The 19,733-nt window shown below is 32.3% G+C and overlaps 2 protein-coding genes and 1 long non-coding RNA gene across 19 annotated transcripts in view; 2 read left to right on the top strand and 1 right to left on the bottom strand.

Annotated features, from left to right (window-relative positions):
* LOC141458053 (relaxin receptor 2-like) overlaps nucleotides 1-19,733 on the bottom strand; it is a 76,787-nt gene that overhangs the window by 23,029 nt on the left and 34,025 nt on the right. For 7 of the 12 annotated variants that reach the window (XM_074135582.1, XM_074135580.1, XM_074135577.1 and 4 more), the window contains exons 1-8: nucleotides 13,775-13,912; nucleotides 13,567-13,689; nucleotides 13,422-13,490; nucleotides 5,383-5,494; nucleotides 5,247-5,312; nucleotides 5,101-5,172; nucleotides 4,891-5,031; nucleotides 1,895-1,966 (exon numbers count right to left, since the gene is read on the bottom strand). In XM_074135582.1, the coding sequence (XP_073991683.1) occupies nucleotides 1,895-1,966; nucleotides 4,891-5,031; nucleotides 5,101-5,172; nucleotides 5,247-5,312; nucleotides 5,383-5,494; nucleotides 13,422-13,490; nucleotides 13,567-13,689; nucleotides 13,775-13,862 (743 nt within the window). In that variant the 5' untranslated portion in view covers nucleotides 13,863-13,912. Of the gene's footprint in view, nucleotides 1-1,894; nucleotides 1,967-4,890; nucleotides 5,032-5,100; nucleotides 5,173-5,246; nucleotides 5,313-5,382; nucleotides 5,495-12,118; nucleotides 12,272-13,421; nucleotides 13,491-13,566; nucleotides 13,690-13,774; nucleotides 13,913-15,289; nucleotides 15,506-17,698; nucleotides 17,809-19,733 lie in introns of those variants that run through there. The other 5 variants (XM_074135587.1, XM_074135586.1, XM_074135581.1 and 2 more) reach the window with 5 other exon arrangements.
* LOC141458056 (uncharacterized) lies at nucleotides 9,773-11,578 on the top strand. Of its 2 annotated transcripts, none has more exons than XR_012460731.1 (4): nucleotides 9,773-10,197; nucleotides 10,279-10,389; nucleotides 10,815-10,974; nucleotides 11,097-11,578. It is a non-coding gene; the product is annotated as an uncharacterized lncRNA (long non-coding RNA). The 2 variants fall into 2 exon arrangements; XR_012460730.1 differs by having other exon boundaries at nucleotides 9,780-10,197; nucleotides 11,316-11,485.
* LOC141458050 (uncharacterized) overlaps nucleotides 17,292-19,733 on the top strand; it is a 29,445-nt gene continuing 27,003 nt past the window's right edge. The window contains exons 1-2 of one of the 5 annotated variants that reach the window (XM_074135567.1): nucleotides 17,292-17,434; nucleotides 18,788-19,128. In XM_074135567.1, the coding sequence (XP_073991668.1) occupies nucleotides 18,904-19,128 (225 nt within the window). In that variant the 5' untranslated portion in view covers nucleotides 17,292-17,434; nucleotides 18,788-18,903. Of the gene's footprint in view, nucleotides 17,736-17,866; nucleotides 18,009-18,578; nucleotides 18,702-18,787; nucleotides 19,129-19,733 lie in introns of those variants that run through there. The other 4 variants (XM_074135565.1, XM_074135566.1, XM_074135564.1 and 1 more) reach the window with 4 other exon arrangements.

Consider the following 19,733-nt stretch of genomic DNA (forward strand, 5'->3'; position numbering starts at 1 on the left):
TACAGTCAGATCAGACAGCATTGAAATAAGAACTGTTATGTTCATAATAATGGCAATGGAAATTTAGTTTTATTACTCCCTGTCCACTACGTTAACATCTACTTTGACAATCTCAATAATTTTTTCTTAGTTAGCCCTAAAGATATTCAAAATATCTGCTTAAAGTCTTCCCTAAGATAAGCTGATTGATTCATTGGTTAATAATAGCTGATTAAATGATAAGATGAGCTGATTTCTTTTCAGCATTTCACTTCCATATCCAAAATGAATAAGTTATTTTCTTTCATAATCATAACTTTAAGGCGTGACAGCATCTGAGGTTATTGGTGCCTGGAGCCTTTACAGTGCACTGTCAGACACTTCGGACTGTGTTCACTCATTAATACAACACTGTCTATTTCCGGACAGTGTGCTGTGAGAAGCTCCTAGGAAAAGAAAAACTAAGGATTTACAGCTGGATTTGAATCTCTTTGTGGAATCCAGTTTACTAACCACTGAGCTAGCTAACACCCTCTTTAAGAATTATGATGACGAACTATAATATATTTCAGAATTACTGACGTTTCATTGATGACATTTCAATGATGTTTCATTCGACTACTATTTACTTCAATCCGTAACTTGCGGGAAATACATATTCATGTATGTTGAGGACTGGAGTGTAGATTATTTATTGTATGCAGTGAGATCAACAGTTCATTAAAAAGATCTGATGATTGGTTCACCGTACATGATGACTAGATCAGCGTTTCTCAATTTTTTTTTACCCTCGCACCAGTACAATCTGTGAAAAAATTTCCCGCAAAAGTTGAAAATTACTAGATATTAAAAACTACTACATACGTTAATTGTAACATTTTTATTATAATTTGCTTACAATAATATTGAAATGTAAAGATAAGTAATTATTGCAATTAATTATAAATAAGTAAATCAACCTTAGAGAAAAATCACGAGAAAAAGTATTAAAATATCATCACCAAATCATTAAATTAGGAGAAAGCTGAATTTACTCTTGACAGGAGTAGTAATATTTTGGGCGTAGCATAGAGCTTGTAGTTCAGATTCTGATAGGTGTCAACAACTTACATAACTCAGTGGTTAGCTAACTGGATTCCCTCGCAGAGTTTCCAGGTCCGCATTAAGCTGCCATCTCTTAGATTTTGTCTTCCTAGCTGCTTCTTTTAGTTTACTGACCGGTGTTGGACAGTGTTGTCTCACTGAAAGTGCACTAAAAAAAGCTGAGGCCTCAGATGTTGATACGCCATAATTTATTCAAGAAAGTTGCTTCGAACTCCAATAATATTGAACTGTTTACAAGGTCCTCTGATGATTTAGCAATTTAAGAACTGCGTTTAAAATTATAGTCTAAATCAACAGCTCTGTTATTTTTCAGTTCACTAACACAGAGATCAGCTCATCTAAAGTAAACTCACCAACTAAGACAGCAATTAAATCAATACAACTAGCACCACATTGCGACCTACTGTAAAGCACTGTATTACTTAAAGAACGACCATGCATACCCACAGCTCCAGAATTTCCATTACCCTCACCTGTATCTGTATATCTGTTGAATTCCTCTCAAGTATTCAAGCGAGAATACATTATTAATAAAAACAAAAGGATTGTGTATTATGGTGAGGAAGGTGTGCACCGATTCAATTTATATATCAGCAGGACTATTTCACGTCTGCTGGAAAAAGAATTGTGATTTTGGTGCTTTTGAGGTTTGCTTGAGTTTTGCAAATCCTAATTCGAATAAAATAATATCAACGCAAGTAGCAAAATATTACACATCGGTACAATGTAATACAGTTACAAAGTGACATTTATAAAGTTATTAAACCTGTATAAAATGTATTTATAAATTATAAATAAAGATTTTACTTACAATAGTGAAAGAGATGGTAACGTTTTTGGAAAATATTCATCACTTAACTTCAGCTTGTTGCCAGTCAGATCTCTGTAAATAAAAATAAAATTGTTGTGAATTTGCTGATATTTAAGACGCGAGAATTTGAAAAACTTCTTTTTTACAGATTCGGCAAATTTACTGTCTTTCAGGAGGTGTACGCCGACCATTCGAAATAGGTTTATGACTGGGTTCAAACAAAAATGGCTTGATAAAGCTTGTGAAGAGATAAAAAGTTTACGTTCTTCTAAATATATACAGGAAAAACAACTTAAAATGGACAAAAGATTAATATAATATTAATTTGAAGGATTACAAAGAATTGTGTAAAGGAATAAAAACGGAGTTATATTAGTATAATTATGGAACAGTTTATCACAATAAAGGGCGCAAAAGAGTTCTGAAATTTAACGAATAGTTTACGAAATTTACAGTTTTTAGTCGATGACGATATAAAAAGTGGGGAATACACTTTTCAAATTTGCTTAATTTTAAAGTATATTGAATTTAACATTCAATTTGTATTAGATGGATCACCAAACGGCAAAGTGCCATTCTTTTAAAGTAGTACTTCTTATTTATAATGTTTAAAATTTAGAATCTCGAGTTATGGAATAACCGTTGCGTTGAAAAGAACTGTAAATAAAAAAGAAATATATAACATAGCCACTCATTGAATTTATTAATCAAATAAAATTTAGGTCCAAAACGATTCTCGTTTTAGCAATTACAGCATTGAACATGACAAAAATTTTAAAATATCCCGTGAATGAAGAATCATGACATCACTGAAACACCTCTTACCGTATTGAAATACCAGGTTACATGATCTATCGTAGTGATTGACTGGCACGTGTGGTCCCAGTTAAAAAAATAAATAAAAAAAAATAAAATAAAAATCACGAATATCGGCTACTTCAACTGTATAACCTAGAAGCTATAGCTATCCAGGCAAATAGACTTTGGACTCCTCACCATACTAGTTGAGACCCTAGAACTAGAAACACTAGACTTCTACACGAACAAACCACCCAGACACCAAACTCCACTGAGTAGGTCGGATTGTTAGTTGCTTTGAGTGAAGTAGAATGTGGGTTCGTCTACTAGTTATATAATATAGAATGTACTAATTTTATAGAATGTACTGATACTGAAAGAACTGATTTTTCTATTATTAGTCACTAGGGAAAATTACAATCTAATTAATTGTGCAATCATTAAAATTTGTTAATTCGGTAAAGTAAAGTTTAAACTGTGTCATTCAATTTCTTATATTACTTAAAAAACCTAAAATCAATTGTTTTTCTAAATTTTTACCATTGTATTATTAATATAATTTATGTCTATGACTACAAATATTCTATAAATTATATTTTATGTTAATTATAGATTACATTAAATTATACAGGTGTTCAGCATAAGACTACTGTTACTTCGGGAGAAGATTCTGGGCATCATTTGCATCAAAAAATTCTTTATAAACGATGGCTCGATTTCGCTCCGTTTTATAGATATTTTTTAATTTTATGTTTTTTCAAGGAATCGCTACTTTTTATCAAACAGTTGTCTATATTTCTCAAACTATTAAAGCTACAGCAATTTCAATAAGTCATTAGAAAGAAGGTTAAATTTCCTTTTAAATAAGCTAATTTATATTCCAAAATAATAAAATCAAGTATTTCACTTTGTGGCCCAAACATAAGAAATCGCAAGTTTCTAATTTTTTCAATAAACTTTGACTTTATTTTTCTCAAAAATATTGTACAAGTTTAAAACGCGCACTACTCATGAAAAACATCTACATAAAAACACCTTTCGAAAGGTATACCATGAATAGTGGTTATTTTAAAAATTGATGCAGAAATCTCTGATTAATTGCAAAAAAAGTAGGCCTCAAAACAGCGTCGGCATTATATTATAAAAGGAATTCACCTACCATAAGAATATAATTGATCAGATCCATCAAATCCAGTACCACTTTTTACAAACTGCAAAATAAACTTTTGGAATTAACAGGTTGTGAAGAGCTAATAAATAAGCCGATCTAATAAAAACTGAAATAGACTACCGAAGGGGAAACCCAACTTTAAACATCATTACTTCAGAGTATATTTCACAACTTTCTAGATAGAAATAAGCACACTTATAAACTATGTCACATATCTTAAGGCAAAAACAGTATTCTATCTTCTTATAAGTAATTTTAGGTTCTTTTTTCTAATTTGTTTAATTTTAGTTTTTAGTATTATAATCAGATAACTGAGTTTTTAAAGTTCATTCCATTATACTTATATTTTGATGCAAAGTCAGATTTAAAGATAAACATAAGTCTCACACCTCAAGTGTTTGAATAATTAGAGAATATTGTTAAGTTACGTATATTTATGAGCGTCGCTACATCCAAGTTAAGAGAGCAGCTTAAAATTTTATAAGCTTTCAGAAGATAAAGCAGATAGAATAAAGAGGATACATTTTTTTAATAAGGTAATACTTGATAAGCTTTATATTATTTAAATTTAAATACCGTTTTTATCGAATTAATAAGAAGACATATAGTGAAACTAGTTATTTTTGAATTGATAAAATAGTAGATATTTTTAACTTAATTTATAAGACAATATGTAAAATGAAACACTTTATTGATTGCAAATAATTCCTACTATTATAAATTAAGGCATCCTCTTTTCTGTACTGACATTATAAACTGAGAAGAAAATATAAATCAATTGCTGATCTTTATACCATTGTATATTGTATTATTATACTCAATTTGTTAATGGAAATGTTTTGTTAAGGAAACACCTATGTCTCACTTACTGCAGGCAGTCATGTGCGTTAGTTTTTTCCTGCCCTTAGTTGCCTCTACACGCTATGACAGAAAGTTGTGTGAGGTACAGAAATGAAGTTTACTGAAGTTGGGCAGAAGTGAAAATCAGTGCGGTGGAAACCAAGTATGCATTAAATGAGATACTTACAACCAAGTTAGATTGTTCATAAACCAACTTTTCAAATTTAATTCCTTTAGTTGATTATTGTGTAAAAAAAGCCATTCTAAATCATGAAGACCAAAAAATAGTTCTTCTGGTATTATTTTTAATTGATTGCCATCTAGAATTCTGTCAAAAACAGAGAATCATAACTACAGTGCTATCTTAACTTTAAAATCAGTAAATAATGTTACTTACATTTTCTTTAAAAAGCTCTGAGTTTTAAAAACGCCAGCCGGTAAGTTAACGAGCGAATTATTTGCAAGATTTCTGCTTAGAAAAAAGAGAGTGTAAGAATTAGTTTTTAACAGAATTTATCACCTTTAGCCCAACACGTTACTTACAACAATGTCAACTTGAGGTTGTTGAAGGAAAGATTGGTCAGTGTTATCTGATTGTTTACCAATATTCTGAAATGAAATAATATATTTATTTTTAATTCATGTAGGCAGAAATGCTATGGAATGGATATTATCTTACAGTTTTGAAGTCCTGTTGGATATATTAGGAGGTACAAAATTCAATTCGAGTCCAGCACAGACTAATACAGTTAGGTCACTGCACATGCATTGCTGTGGTCGTTCGTCTAATTCTGAACATAACAGACATTTCTTATCAGTAAAATAACCCTAAGCTAATAAAATATATCAAGATGTTAAACTTGAATTGCGAAACACGAAAGTATAATTAGAAGCAATAGGACAGATTTTTATTAAAATCAAAGCAGTTTATATGTAAGTATTCAAGGATTATGAATAGGAACTCCAAACGAATTTAGTATTAGACAGAATGGCAATCTCTTAATGTGGTACCATTAACTTAATAATACAAGTGGAAAACAGAAACATTATTAATTATTATTAGTGTCACAATTACCAAAAATAGGAAATTTCAAAAATTTCGGCCTATTGAAGCTGTTTAAATAAAGCCCATTTCTAATTCCCGTTCCATTTATTGAACCTAAACCAAAACTGAAATCGAAGTGTTAAAAGTGAAGGTATCTTGTAAGAACTTGGTAAGAATGTCCTTACAAAAATCGGTCACTGAACCATAACGAACGTTATACGACACTCGTACATTTTCTGAGGAAACACGAAGAGCTCAAAGAGCGACATAGATAGACCGAAAAAAATATAAACAGTAGTTCTGTCATAACGCCAACTTAAGATCAAGCATTATTACTGTTTACAAGCAATTCAACAATGGAATCTACGAAAATAATTTTAAGTTTTTTTTGTTAAGTGATAATCCTTGCTTATTACACCATTATCTAAATCGTAAAAACATAGAACGGGATTATTTAAAAACTAATTCAAATTATCCTATGTTAAATAGCTATTTACTGATTATGGCCTAAATATCCTTCCACCAGAATAACTAAAATCCTACCAAAATAGCAAACAACCGGAAATGCTAGCCTTAGTGCTAACCTTTCAGTTCTACTCACTCCCCTGTATACTTGCTACTATTTGTTACGAAATCACAAACAAGAGATTAATAAACTGTGACTATTTCCGCTACATGATTGATAGAAAATTATCTATTAAAAATATTTTTCTGATATATGTAACTGAAATTGAATGCTACTTATGAGACTTTCTATTATTAACTAAACTAACATTGAACGAATTCATAATCAGTAATTACAGAAATCGAAACGAAGATAACCTAAAGTATTAAGTATCTAACTTCATCTCAGGTCTCAAACAAGACAGAACAGAATCCGAAGATTGTGGCAGAGAACTAGAGTTAGACCTACGAAAACATGACTAATTATCTAACCAACCATTTGGTTATTATTATTTAATAATAAAAACATGATATGCACAAAAAATATTCCTGTCAGATATTCATCCAAATGATACCAACAAGTGTAAAGCAGCTAAACACATAATGAAAAAAGCTGTTCCATCTTTGGAAGTACATAACGACGCTGTCAAACAAGTTGAAGAAAAATGTACTGCTTGCTGAATACGTTCAGTTTAACTTTTCTGAAATAGATTAATTTCAGTAGGAAACAAAGTAAGTGAAATATAATATTCTACATTTAATGTCACTGAACTATCCATACAAAATATAAATAACCTCTTCAGATATATCAAAATAATTAAAACTGTCCGGTAGGACAGTTGTCAAAATCTGCACGAAAAAGCGTAACGTTGAAAAACACCCATCTTTGACATTTCTTTTTCTCTTTTTCTATAAAAGATAAAATTCTCAAATTTCCTTTAAAATATAGGGCAAATCCTCCTTTATAACTGTAATTTTTTTGTCAAAATCCAGATTTAATATATTACGAGAAAAAAGATGCTGGAAAAGAGCAAAAACGGCATTTTCAAGAATTGGTCTTGTTCTTGTTGTTGCTGTTCTTCTTCTTGTTACCTTTTTTGTAAACAACGTAGCGCCTAAACGCGCGAACCGATTTTCATGAATGAGGTGTCATTCGATTCGGAATTTTTTGTAGATGTGCCTTTTGAGGTCTCGACGCAGCACATCGAATGGGAGAGGAGTTTGCCCCAGGTAAGTTAGGCCCCCTCAAAAATTATAGATTACTAATAACTATGTAAATCTCAGCCCGATTAGGATAAAATTTGGTAGGATGAAAGGGTTAGGGCTCCCCTAAGTAACATTAAAGCGACGTTCTGTTCTTACACCTATTAAGGTGAAGTATGGCAATCGTTTCAAATTATAGACGCGTGAACCGATTTTCATGAATCAAGTGTCATTCGAACCGAAATTTTGTACAGATTTTCATTTTAGAGCCTCTACGCTGTGCCTTTTACGGAGGGGAGTTTGCCCTAAAACTATTATTTATTTTTTTTTTTTTTGGCGCATCAACATCTGAGGTTATTGGCGCCCGGTGCTTTTTTCAGTGCACTGCCGGCCTCCGGACAGTGTTCTCTCGTTACAGACAACACTGTCCATCACCGGACAGTGAGCTGTAAGAAGCTCCTAGGAAGAGAAAATCTAAGGGTCAGCTGCTGGATTCGAACCCGGGACCTCCGCGTGGTAAAACTATTATTACTAATATTTCTATAACGCTTTTTCCGATATTGAAAAAAATTAGCTCGAAGAAGTGGTTAAACTTCCCTATTAGATTTTAAAGTGATATCATGCTCTTACATTTACTAACAGGAAGTAATGCAATCGTTCAAATTATCGTGAATTCACGTTATCGTGACTCGTGAACCCAGAGTTGGGCAAAAATTTAATCAATTAAAAAACAATTGAATTAAACCGAAATTTAATTTTAATCATGATTAAAATTAAAAAATTTAATCGGCCAAAATTAGTTGATTAAAATTAAATTCACTTTTAATTTAATCGGAATTTAATCAATTAAAATTTTTAATCATAACTAAAAATTAAAATTAAATAATCATAATTTTAATTGATTGAATTAAATTCCAAATTTAGTTTTAATCACTTTGGACGATTAAATTTTTTAATTTAATCAAAATTTGAGAGATTAAATTTTTAAAACCAAACATTGCTAATGGTTAAACCAGAATCGGACCAATGCATCTTTATTCCGCCTAGCTGGTGCCTGTTCTCTATCAATATTATCACCTTTCCCAAACTTGGCACCTTCAGTCTACCTGTCTGGTGCCTCATATATACCATGTTGGTGACTCTCAAGACTTATATAGGACCACCTTACACTCACATTTAACCACGTTTATCACTCACTATACTTATATAGGAACACCTTAAACTTACATTTAACCATGTTGGCGACTCACTAGACTTAGATAGGACCACCATACACTCACATTTAACATAGTTGGCGACTCATTAGACTTAGATAGGACCACCTTAAAATCACATTTAACATAGTTGGCGACTCACTAGACTTAGATAGGACCACCTTACACTCACATTTAACTATGTTTGCGACTCATTAGGCTTACATAGGACCACCTTACACTTACATTTAACCATGTTGGCAACTCAATAGATTTATGAACAGGGTGACCAGAGTTATGTGCTCCACCCACTTTTTTTTTAAACTGCGGGAAATTTCAAAAAAATAGAAAACACATTTTCAAATTTTTTTTTTCAAATGGAACAAACAAGATCTAGGCAGGCTAGAGTTATTCGATGTTCCAGATCTTCGACTGAAGCCAAGGGATTAAGGTTACTGTACACTTTATTTTTTAGATATCCCCTCTGAAAATAGTCTATTGGGGTTAAATCCGTAATTCGAGGTCAAAATCGAACTCTTCTTGAACCGGATGATAACTGGGGATGAAATGTAGATTACCTACGAAAACATCGTTAGGAAAAGGGCATATTGTGAACCCGGAAATCCTGTAAACCTAATTTCACTCTGAATAAGAGAATGTTGTGTGTATAGTGGGACATTCGAGGACCTACATATTATGAGCTTTTAAAACTGATCGAAAAGCACAATTCGGAGAAGTATTGTTAGCAAATGCATAATTTAAAGACAGCAGTCCAAGAAAAGAGGCCGACGATGTTCAATAGGAAGAACATCATAGTGCATCATGATAATGCCAAGCCAAATGCTGCTTTAGGGACTCGTCTAAAAATTGCAGAACAAGGCTGGAAAATTCTGTCGCATCCACCATATTCCCCGAACTTAGCACCCTACGACTATCACTTGTTTTTGTCCTTACAAAATTTGTTGAAGGGCGAAACATTTGAAAATGAAGTAGATATCAAACAAGCACTGGTTAAATTTTTCGCATCAAAAAATAAAACATTTTTCAAAAATGAAATACATAAATTGCGCTCACGCTGGCGAGATATCATTAATATAATGGCAATTATATTATTTAATAAAGTTTATTGACGGTAAGAAAAATTTGTATTTTGTTTTATTCCAAAAACGGGCAGAACTTTCCGGTAGACCATATGTAAGTCTAGTCAGTGGTAAAGATGGTTAAAAGATGGATTAGCGATTGAAATTGAACTAATTCGGTGATTAAAATTAAAGTTCAATTTAATTCTCAGATTTAATCATAATTTTTTTAGTTTGATTAACGATTAAATCTGAAATTTAATTGATTAAATAATTGTCATATGATTAAAATTACGATTAAATTCGCTGATTAAATTCTGATTAAAATTAAAATTTGGAATTTAATTGTTTTTTTAATCAGTGCCCAACTCTGCGTGAACCGATTTACGTCCATGAATTGTCATTCGATTCGAGATTTTATGAGGATACAGCTTTTGTGGGTCTCGACATCTATAACATTAGAAACGGAGTTTGCCCCTCTTAATAACCTTCGACGGAATTTGGTTCGAGTTTTCCTGCGTCACATTAAAGTACCATCCTACTCTTACAGTTATTAAAGAGAGGTATTGCAATCGTGCGTATTTGAAGTTTAATTTCTCTTTGCCTTTTAGGGAGAAGTACTGGAAACGCAGATTAATTTTTCTTACTCGTCTTAAAAGAAATTTTTTAAACTATGTTTTTGTTAAGGAGATACAGGAGTTGAAGTTAAAAAAGAAGTCCAGGTGATGGTTAAATATCTAACAATCTATCTATTAGTTATCGAAATTTCCTGAAATAAACAGTAATAGTCTAATTCAATTTTCAACAGTTAAGAGTAACAGTTATTTAGATAAGATACGTACCTAGTACTTGAAACAAAACGGAAAGTATAAGTAATCACAAACAAGAGAAAACGCATATTTCGCTACAGACCTGTAAGTCTCTTACTCATCCTGGGTGAATAGTTTGAACCTGGAATTCAGACTATCTAAAAGCTTATCAGACAAAAAAAAAACTTTATTATTACTGCGGTTCAATTGCATTTCATATCCAAGGCATACCATACAGCATACACCATTGCAACCAATACTGCAATACAAACACTGATTCAATTTTTAGTTGTTAACTGTGTGACTAACTTTAATTTCATTTTTTTTTTCTTTTAAAGATGCGTTAACATCTGTGTTATTGGAACCTGTAGCTTTTTCCAGTGCATTGCCGGCCAACAGACAAAGTTCTCTCGTTACAGACAACACCGCACAGAGAGATGTAAGAAGAGAAAATCTAAGGGCCAGCAAGTAATTCGGCTGCAATTGTAGTGCGAGACGGTACGTAAGTAAAGTCGAAATCACTATACCAAACTGATCTTGTAGACCGGAAAGATCAAGTAATGAAAGTGCAGCGTTTCAGAAATGTAAACATATTGTTTTTAATAGTTCTGTTTCTTCAGGTTCTGATTGGCTTATCGTTGATGATTTCCCGAGTTGCATTGTAGATTGTAATGTATTACTAAAGGCCAATAATTAAGAAAAACGTTTAAGAGAGGAAGAAGCGCGAGTCACTCGTTAACCGCCAATGAGGCAGACACATAGGGCTCCTCTTTTTTAATTCAACTTTTGTTTCATTGTTGTTTAACTTTTTTTACCCGCTACTTCTTCCTGGTTTACAGCGGGCATCGGTCAAATAAAGCAAATTGGCTGAGACGCAGTACGAATACCACATGAACACTCCACCGAGTCAATGCTACCTGGATTATGCTTCAAGTACATTTCATTTTCTTACAAGCGGAATAATGAACACAATTTATCAAATAAAATCCAATGTTAATTAAACTATATTTGATATAATTATTATTTATCATCTATAGAGTAATCACAATTCCGTAATATTTGTACTGATCCTTTTGGGTAAATTTTGTGCACAAAATATCTACAAGCAATGCAGCTAATTAGATAGATAGATACAGCTAATGGATAGAAATATTTAGAACTTATTAAGTATTAAAAAAAACAGCTAAATGAAATTTTAGTCGCCTAGTTTTAAGTTTTTCTTACCCTAGTTTGTAAGAGAAGGTATTGTCATGTGGATTTTAAATTTTCACCGTTTTGAGGTACTTCGAAAAAGTACCATTACAAAAATTGGTAAAGGAGAGTGACCAAAAAAGACGAACGGTAGAAAGTTCAAATTTATCTTTTTTGTTGGGCGCCAACAGAGAATTATGATACTACACTTTCAAATTTAAGGAAAATCGGCTGTTAGGAAGTGACGCTTAACTAAAAAGATTTTTTCTGTACTTTGTGTTTCAAAAACGTCTCCTACAATTTAATTGAAACATCTATAGTGCTAAATAAAGTATACAACAAATTTCCTATAAAGTATTATTTTTGCGAAGTTTGCGGTCTTATTTCTTTAGAACTAGTGAGAGGCATTAAATGAGTTGTTAAAATGAAGACTGAAATGAATATTCCTAACCCGGAACTACGTCCGTTACTCAATGGATTGTTCAATTTTCAAGAATTACTAGAAAATGTTTTCTTCTAACTGAGTCATTTTACTTTGCATTTGACACAAAAAATTAATGTACACACGCAACTTCACTACACTAGCCACTGCTCAGTCATTGCATTCCTTGAGACTGTACTCAAATCTATAAATAACTTGTTCTACCTTTCATTCAATCCAACAAACAATGTCGCGACACATAAATTGAGGATAATTGCCCTAACAACCTATGTAATAAAAAAGTTAAACTTCCAATAAATAAGCTCGCATTCTTGCACAATACCTCGTATTAGTTGCCAGACTTTTGTCTTCCAGTTCGGTCTGTTTATTCTAATTTTCTTTTACACCGCATTTCGAGCTCTTGGGATAACACTTTTAGTCTCCCATACGCCAAAAGACCAATTTAAATTTTTGAAATTGATTTTTCACAGGACCTTATGTTTAGAGGTTCCTTGAACACGAAAAGGTTTTTTCAGCGCGTATTCTGAGAACATGAACCATTTCAAAAACTACAATTCGCAGAAAGCTAACATTTAATACTGATGTCGTGATACTTTTAGTACGTAATATTACCACTTTTCAATCTGAGGATTGATCTATAACTTGTATTTCAAATAGTGGTCTAAGATTAATGACACCTCTGGGAGAGAGGGTGGTTAAATAACCTCGTAAAGTGTTGTTACGTTAATTGTATTGCACCATTGCCATATTAATTGTGTTGTCTGTACGTTAATAAGAACCAATTATGAGACTACAATTTCAAATTTAAGCAAAATCGGCTGTTAGGAAGTGACTCTTAACTGAAAAGATTTTTCTGTACTTTGTTTTCTATAACTGTTTACCGGCAAGGTAATATTCTTGGTTTTTTATTTTTCTCATCGTAAGAACAGAAAAGTGTGGAAACAAAAATTGTAAATAATGGCAGCGCACTTTTTCTCCACACTAACTGTTGATAATTTAGCTATCTGAAGTGTGAACCCTATGCTTGAATTATTTATTTTTATTTCAAAAGCTGAAAGCTAATTTGTGATTTTGTCTTCGTATGAAGCTTTTAACCGATCTAATTGAAAAACGCTTTGTGAAGTTTGTTTTCTACAATTTTTCATTTTAGCAACATGCACTAAGCCATTTTCGAAAGTGAGAGATACTCAAAAATTGAACTTCCGGTGAAAACTCGTATTGTGACTCTATTTTTGTGCAGTGGCAAGAGAAGTTAAGAAGTGTGTTTCCAAGAATTCAATAAGACCAACAATTAAATAGAGAAAAATTTTACCACAAACGTCGTTCTTTGAGGAATTATCCCAAAGTTTAATTAATTCCCAGAAAACTCCGTGCATGTCTCCTACAAAATGGTGAGATGAGTTAGGTTTGGTATGTTTAATAACGTTATAAAAATAACTTTTTAAAAGAGATATTACTGCAAACACGAAGATCCTCGTCCTCCCTGTTAGGACAGTCACCTTTATTGTCACAAATTAAACTTTGCACAACACACAAGCTATATGACTCGTCGCATGCAAAACTACCTTCAGGGCAACTACCTGTAAATGCAATGATTGTGGCAACAAAAAATTAATTTGAATAATTAGTATTATGTTATTACATGAAGAATGTCAGAATATTTACCGTATCTGAGAAAGATAATGATGGTGGCGAGAATAGCGAAGGCAGTAGCCAACGGCAGCAGTACCAGATGACCTCGCGAGCAGACCATGCTGCACTGCACACTACGCTTTCAGCCCACAGCTAATGGTATTAACTTAATTATCCATTAACCCATTACCATGATATAGCTTTTCGAGTCTTTTGAACGACACAAGTGGATGAACGAATCTACTAGAATCACTATTTCCAAAAAAAACGTTCTTTCATATACGTTACGGGCAGACAAAAAATTGCCAATTTCAAAAATTAAAATCGCCCATGGTGTTCGGAAAATTAAAGATTTGTGCAAAAAAAAAAAATCACGTACTTTCATATTTTTACTTTTTGAAAAATTCTATGATGAAAAAATCTACATTTTTCTGTTCAAAAAGTATAGTGCATGGAAATTGATATAATTTAATACAACCAGTATTTGAATTTTGTTCAAATACAATGTAAAATTAGTGTCACGTAATTTTATTAGCTGTAAACAATGTCCTAATTGTGCATCAATTGTTTTGCCTAAAAGCAGCATAACAGCTGCATGTAAAAGATGATCATGTGGAAGATATAGTAAGTCATTTGCTCCTGTATGGGAGTTTTAATGAAAACCCAAGCGAAGAAAGAAACAGTTATTCATTTAACATCTTTCTGGTTAACTGCTCGTGAACGATAAGTGACTCGCTCGAATCAGAAATGTTAGTTATTCAAGAGCATTGTCACTGGCAGCCCCGTAACTGACGAAGGAGGTGGGTTGATCCAAACATGATTTGATCCAGAGTGCTGGACAATATCGTTGTTTTTATTCGTTTTAGAACGCATATTTATGTAAGATAATAACCTCTGATCCCAATCAGCCAGCCTGTTATACAAGGATTATCACAATCCTGGAAGTGAAAAGTTGCTTTATCTCTGCACTTGTCAGTTTAACTGTCTTCTTTTGTGAGTTACTGTTTTGTATTTGTGGGTTCATGTATTGTAAACTAATGGTGGTCAGAACGCGTTTGCCTTTGGATTCGTTGGTTTTGATTCAGTTCCAGAGTTGGAATCAATTCCACCAACTCGTTCACTGATTCCAGTTTCTGTACTTGCCCAATACCAATACATTCGTATAAATGTCATGGTTTATTGAAATATTTAATTAAAAGACAGCTATCCCAGTTAATAACAAAACTATATTTCTTTAACTCACAGAAACTGAAATTCCTTATTTGCTGTTGACTCTAATAAATATAAAATTAATAGGCTACGCTCAAATACATATAGGTAGTTACTTTGTTTAAGAGGGAAAGATTAAAGATACTTAAAGCAAAAAATGTCACGGAAGTCAAGATGGGGTAGGAACATTATTCCCCTAAAAAAATTCTAAATCACTCTAATAATAATTACTCATATGAAAAGTAATATTCATCTATTAAGAATTAAATATTATGCTTTTAAAATAATATCTTATAATTTTACAAAAATAAAAAGCTCTAGGCTAAATCTTTTACTCACTGGCTGGAGCACTCTTTATCTTCTTATCAACATTCACATTCTTGCTAAGTATAAGTTCAAATTTCAGATGTGACGGTCAAAGAAAAACATTTAGTCAAAAAAATTTATTAACCGTCACCAGTGGAAGTAGTTGACTTTAGCCTAATGAAACTAGAGGTGAACGAAGGTGGTTAAGGACAGAGATGGGCACTCATTAAAAATACAAATTAGTCATAAATTTAATTGATTATTTTTTTTATTTTAATCAGAATTTAATCGGCGAAATCAATCGTACTTTTCATCATATGACAATTCATTAGTGAACTAAATTTCAAATTTAATCGTTAATCAAACTAAAAAAAATTATGATTAAATCTGCGAATTTAATTGAACTTCAATTTTAATCACCGAATTAATTTAATTTCAATCAATCAAATTGATTTAATCATTCACTAATGACTTCAAGTTATGTTTCGGACCACGTTTTGGCGACGCCACCTTTCTGAGTATCTCCAACAAAAACTTCTCGATTATTTTTTTCAGATTGGACTTCATAAGCAATCGATTCACTAAACTAAGATAGGCCCTCCCTCACACTCACATTCAACCGTGTTGGAGACTCTCTAGACCTACATAGAACCAATTTAGTATTCTCTCACTTTACGAGGGGTCAAATAAAACTTCCGTTTGTATATATTCTAAGATTTTACTACCTCTGAGTATTTAATTAATAAATTTCTAACCAAACTTCCTAAAAGAAAGAAATGCAATTCACCGTAAGGGCAATTTTAAAGAAAGGCTTTTTCTGTAATTTACTATGAATTTGCTAAACGGATTTGAAGCAGATCTGAAAGCGTACTTAAGCTTAAATGTCAGTTTGGCTAGTAATTTTTTCTCGAGTAATAGTTTGGTTCAGAGGGTATGTGTCGAATCCTATCGACATTGTTATTAATTTGATCTCTTTTTTTCTTTTTCTCATATCACAAATTTGATCTCACATAAGGCTTCATTACTCAGTTAACTTGTGAGTAATTGTTTTAGTCTTTTGCATACTTTACAATAATTCTCACTTTAAGACATTGAACCAACATTGGATTGACTAGCTACTTTAATGCAACCTTCTTTTTTATCTCTTAGAACGGACTTGGTTTCTCAATGCGTTTAGAAAGGATATGTTTTATTCCTCATTTATCAATGTTTTCCGTGAGCTGGTAATACTTTACTTGATATTCCACCAGTAAACCATCCATTATGGCTATTTGTTTTATAGATTTAAATGACAAAAATCCTATTAATCATGGTACCCAGCTCTAGCGAGACGTCAATAGAGATGTCATCAGAACTTATTTGAAAGACCGGATTGCGGTAATTCTCAAGCACTCTCCTCAACAATTTATCGAGATGTGGACAAACGGAGTCAACCTCACAATTTTTGGAGAGGGTCTTAGGGAATAGAAAGGGAACAGTAGTGAGAGTGAAGATATTTTGAAAGTTTTTCTTAATTTTCCATGCACTTTCTACAATTAATGTCACTCGTATTGCTAGAATGGAGGTGCTGAGTTTAAGAAAAGTGATAATGTTGATGTAGATGTGACATTAGATTGTTAGAATGAAGGTGGTGAATTTGAGAACTGTGATAATGTTGATGGTGATGAGGCACCAGTTAGACAGAATGAAGGTGCCTTGGCCCGATTCTGGTTCAACCATTGGCAAAGTTGTGGTTATGAACATTTAATCACTTAAATTTTGATTAAATTATAAAAATTAATCGTCAAAAGTGATTAAAACTAATTTGGAGTTTAATTCAACCAATTAAAATTCTGATTATTTAATTTTAATCTTAATTTGTTATATGATTAGTTTTAATTAAATTCCATTTAAATTAAAAGAAAATTTAATTCAATCAACTAATTTTTGTTAAATTCAATTGGAAATTAATTGATTAAATTTTTATCCATCTCTAGTTAAAGATCGACTGTTCAGGTGTTCAATAGATCTAGTTCTCCGGCCTTTCGTTCACTTTACGGACCCGTTCATTTACGAACTACACAACCTCTAGACCAACTTGATTCTGATTCTTACTGATTGAATTATGATAACTCGTGAGTCGTCGCTTTCATTGTGCTTAATTCAGTTGTAACCTTCGTGGAGCCGGCAGGGGTAATGGTAAAGTTGTGACAGAGTTTTCATCATTATTGGTATCAAACTTTATTTTGTTAATTACTGAAACTAAGTGTTGTTATGAAGAGTGCATTCTTTTAGCAGTTGCCTGCGGATAATATATTCTTTTTTATACTTTTTCACGTTTCTAACATATTTGATCACACAGTATGTTCTGAAAAGTTTTATAACTTAGTCTTGTTAAGAATAATCATCCTAATAATTGAAATAACTAGTGAAAATTGATTGAACCCAATTTTTGCTACTTACCTGGTCGTCTATTTTGTGGCGTTTCGTTCAATTATAGGTAATGGTGACCTTATATTATCTTCTCATTTTATGCTAAATAGACTTACAATTTATGCAAGAATTCCAGAAACTTATTTGCGTGTTTAAAATTTACCCTAATTTAGTTATTCTTAATGTATATTCCAGTTATGAGCAAACTTCTCTTTGCTCGCCGACATCTATTCCGATGTCCAAAAAGTTTAAGTAGATGAACATCACTGACTAAATAGAGGAGAAGACACTGTGCTTAGATTCATGTTGTTGGCTTCTAAATTTAGACCACAAATTAGAGGTTAGATACCAATTGTTACTAAAATTCCTTTTACTGGTAATCATTTCTATTTTTCTTTGTAAGCATTAGTCGCTTTGGTCCGACATTTGCTGGAAGAGAACTCAACACTTACTGTTTCGAACTCAATTTATAAGGGATCAGATGTGAACGCTTACACCTACTTTCTTTTACCGAAATTCTCAACATTCTAACTTGTGCACAGCATAAAAATTATACTAACATTTTATGGTTTTAAACATATGCACATAACACGGTGAAATGATACTTAGACAAATCCTGCCACATAGCTCCTTCTGAACTGTCTTAAAACCATTTTTCATAAAAAGAAATGTTTCAAATAATTTGTAGATTTATGCGTATGGTATCAAGGTGTAACATTCGATTGGATGAAATCATTTAAGAATTTAAAAAACAATTTTAAGGTAGGGTTGAAGAAGAGGATTCAGTGGAAAGCCTTGCGAATGTAATTAAAACATTTCATTGTGTATACTCGTTTTAAATTGTTACATAAGCATTTTCTTATAATTGGGAGAGCTAAATGAATAGAGATAAGAGCTAATGTTGAGAAGTCTTACAGAGACTTGGTGCGAAGAGTTTAAAATGGAAAAATGTTATTTAAGAAAACAAATTAAAATAATAAGTAAATCAAGAACTAATGTGTAAATTAGTTTGAACTGTCGGCGGTAAAAGATGGTACTAGCTTTTAGAATTTTTCTTGTATGCTATTTGTAAAAAGTTGGCTTTAGTCCAACCTATTAATGGTAACCCTTCTTTTTCAGTGTTCGAGAGTCAGTATGTTGTTTAGTTACTATTGGTCCGAGCCACGAATGCCAGCTGAATTTCATTGAAATTAGTGAACTCTCGCCTTAAGTGTGCTTAACGTTGTGCAAAGAATATGTCGATTGGAGAAGAAAATGTTAATGAACACAGTCGAATTTTGGCAGAATTAGAAAGACTTAAAGGAGACAATTCCTACTTAAGGATGCGATTATCTTATTTGGAAGCTGAAAATAATAACACTTCTACTTCTACAACAACAACAAAACCTACTAAGTTATCTCGGTGGCACCGGGTAAAAGGTGTACTTGGCTGGGAAAAAGATAAGGAAGACTTACTTAAGGTAAAGTGTATTTGAATTGGGTAAATGTGGTGTAGCTTAATTGTAAAAGTGTACTGTAGATTCAGTTATTGCGAGTACTTTACACTTCAAACGCATTTCATATTCTCTAACGTAATTGCACCCTTTTTTGTGATTTTTTTTAAAATGGAATATCTATTAACAAAATAATAAAGCGATATTGTTAAAAGTCTGATGTCTGGTCGATTGATTAGTATGGTTAGGCTCAACTTAGAACACATTGAGGAATGTAGTTTTTATTATTGCTAATTGTAATTAATTTTTAAAGAGCCTTTAACCCTTTCAAAGAGCTCACTTTTTAAAGAGATTTCAGAATTGCTTATTGAGTCCATGTTGATATTTGCGGTTATCAAAATAAATAAGGGTAATTATACAATACAGGTATACAGGGTGTTCATTTCAAGACGGCTCAAAGCATTTCATGCTTAAGCGGTTGATCTGAGCAAAAAACTGAAGAGGAAAAATTTGTTGCCCGTCTCCTCTGGTTTCAGAATATGTGATTTGATTTTAGATTTCTGCCCGCATAGCGGCAGACGCGTGTCCATAAGTAAGAGTTCGCATTTGACCCCCATTTTCATATACACAGT

This window comes from Rhodnius prolixus, unplaced genomic scaffold (genome assembly GCF_049639745.1).
Source record: "Rhodnius prolixus isolate KJV_2025 unplaced genomic scaffold, Rpr scaffold_5, whole genome shotgun sequence".
NCBI classification, from domain to species: domain Eukaryota; kingdom Metazoa; phylum Arthropoda; class Insecta; order Hemiptera; family Reduviidae; genus Rhodnius; species Rhodnius prolixus.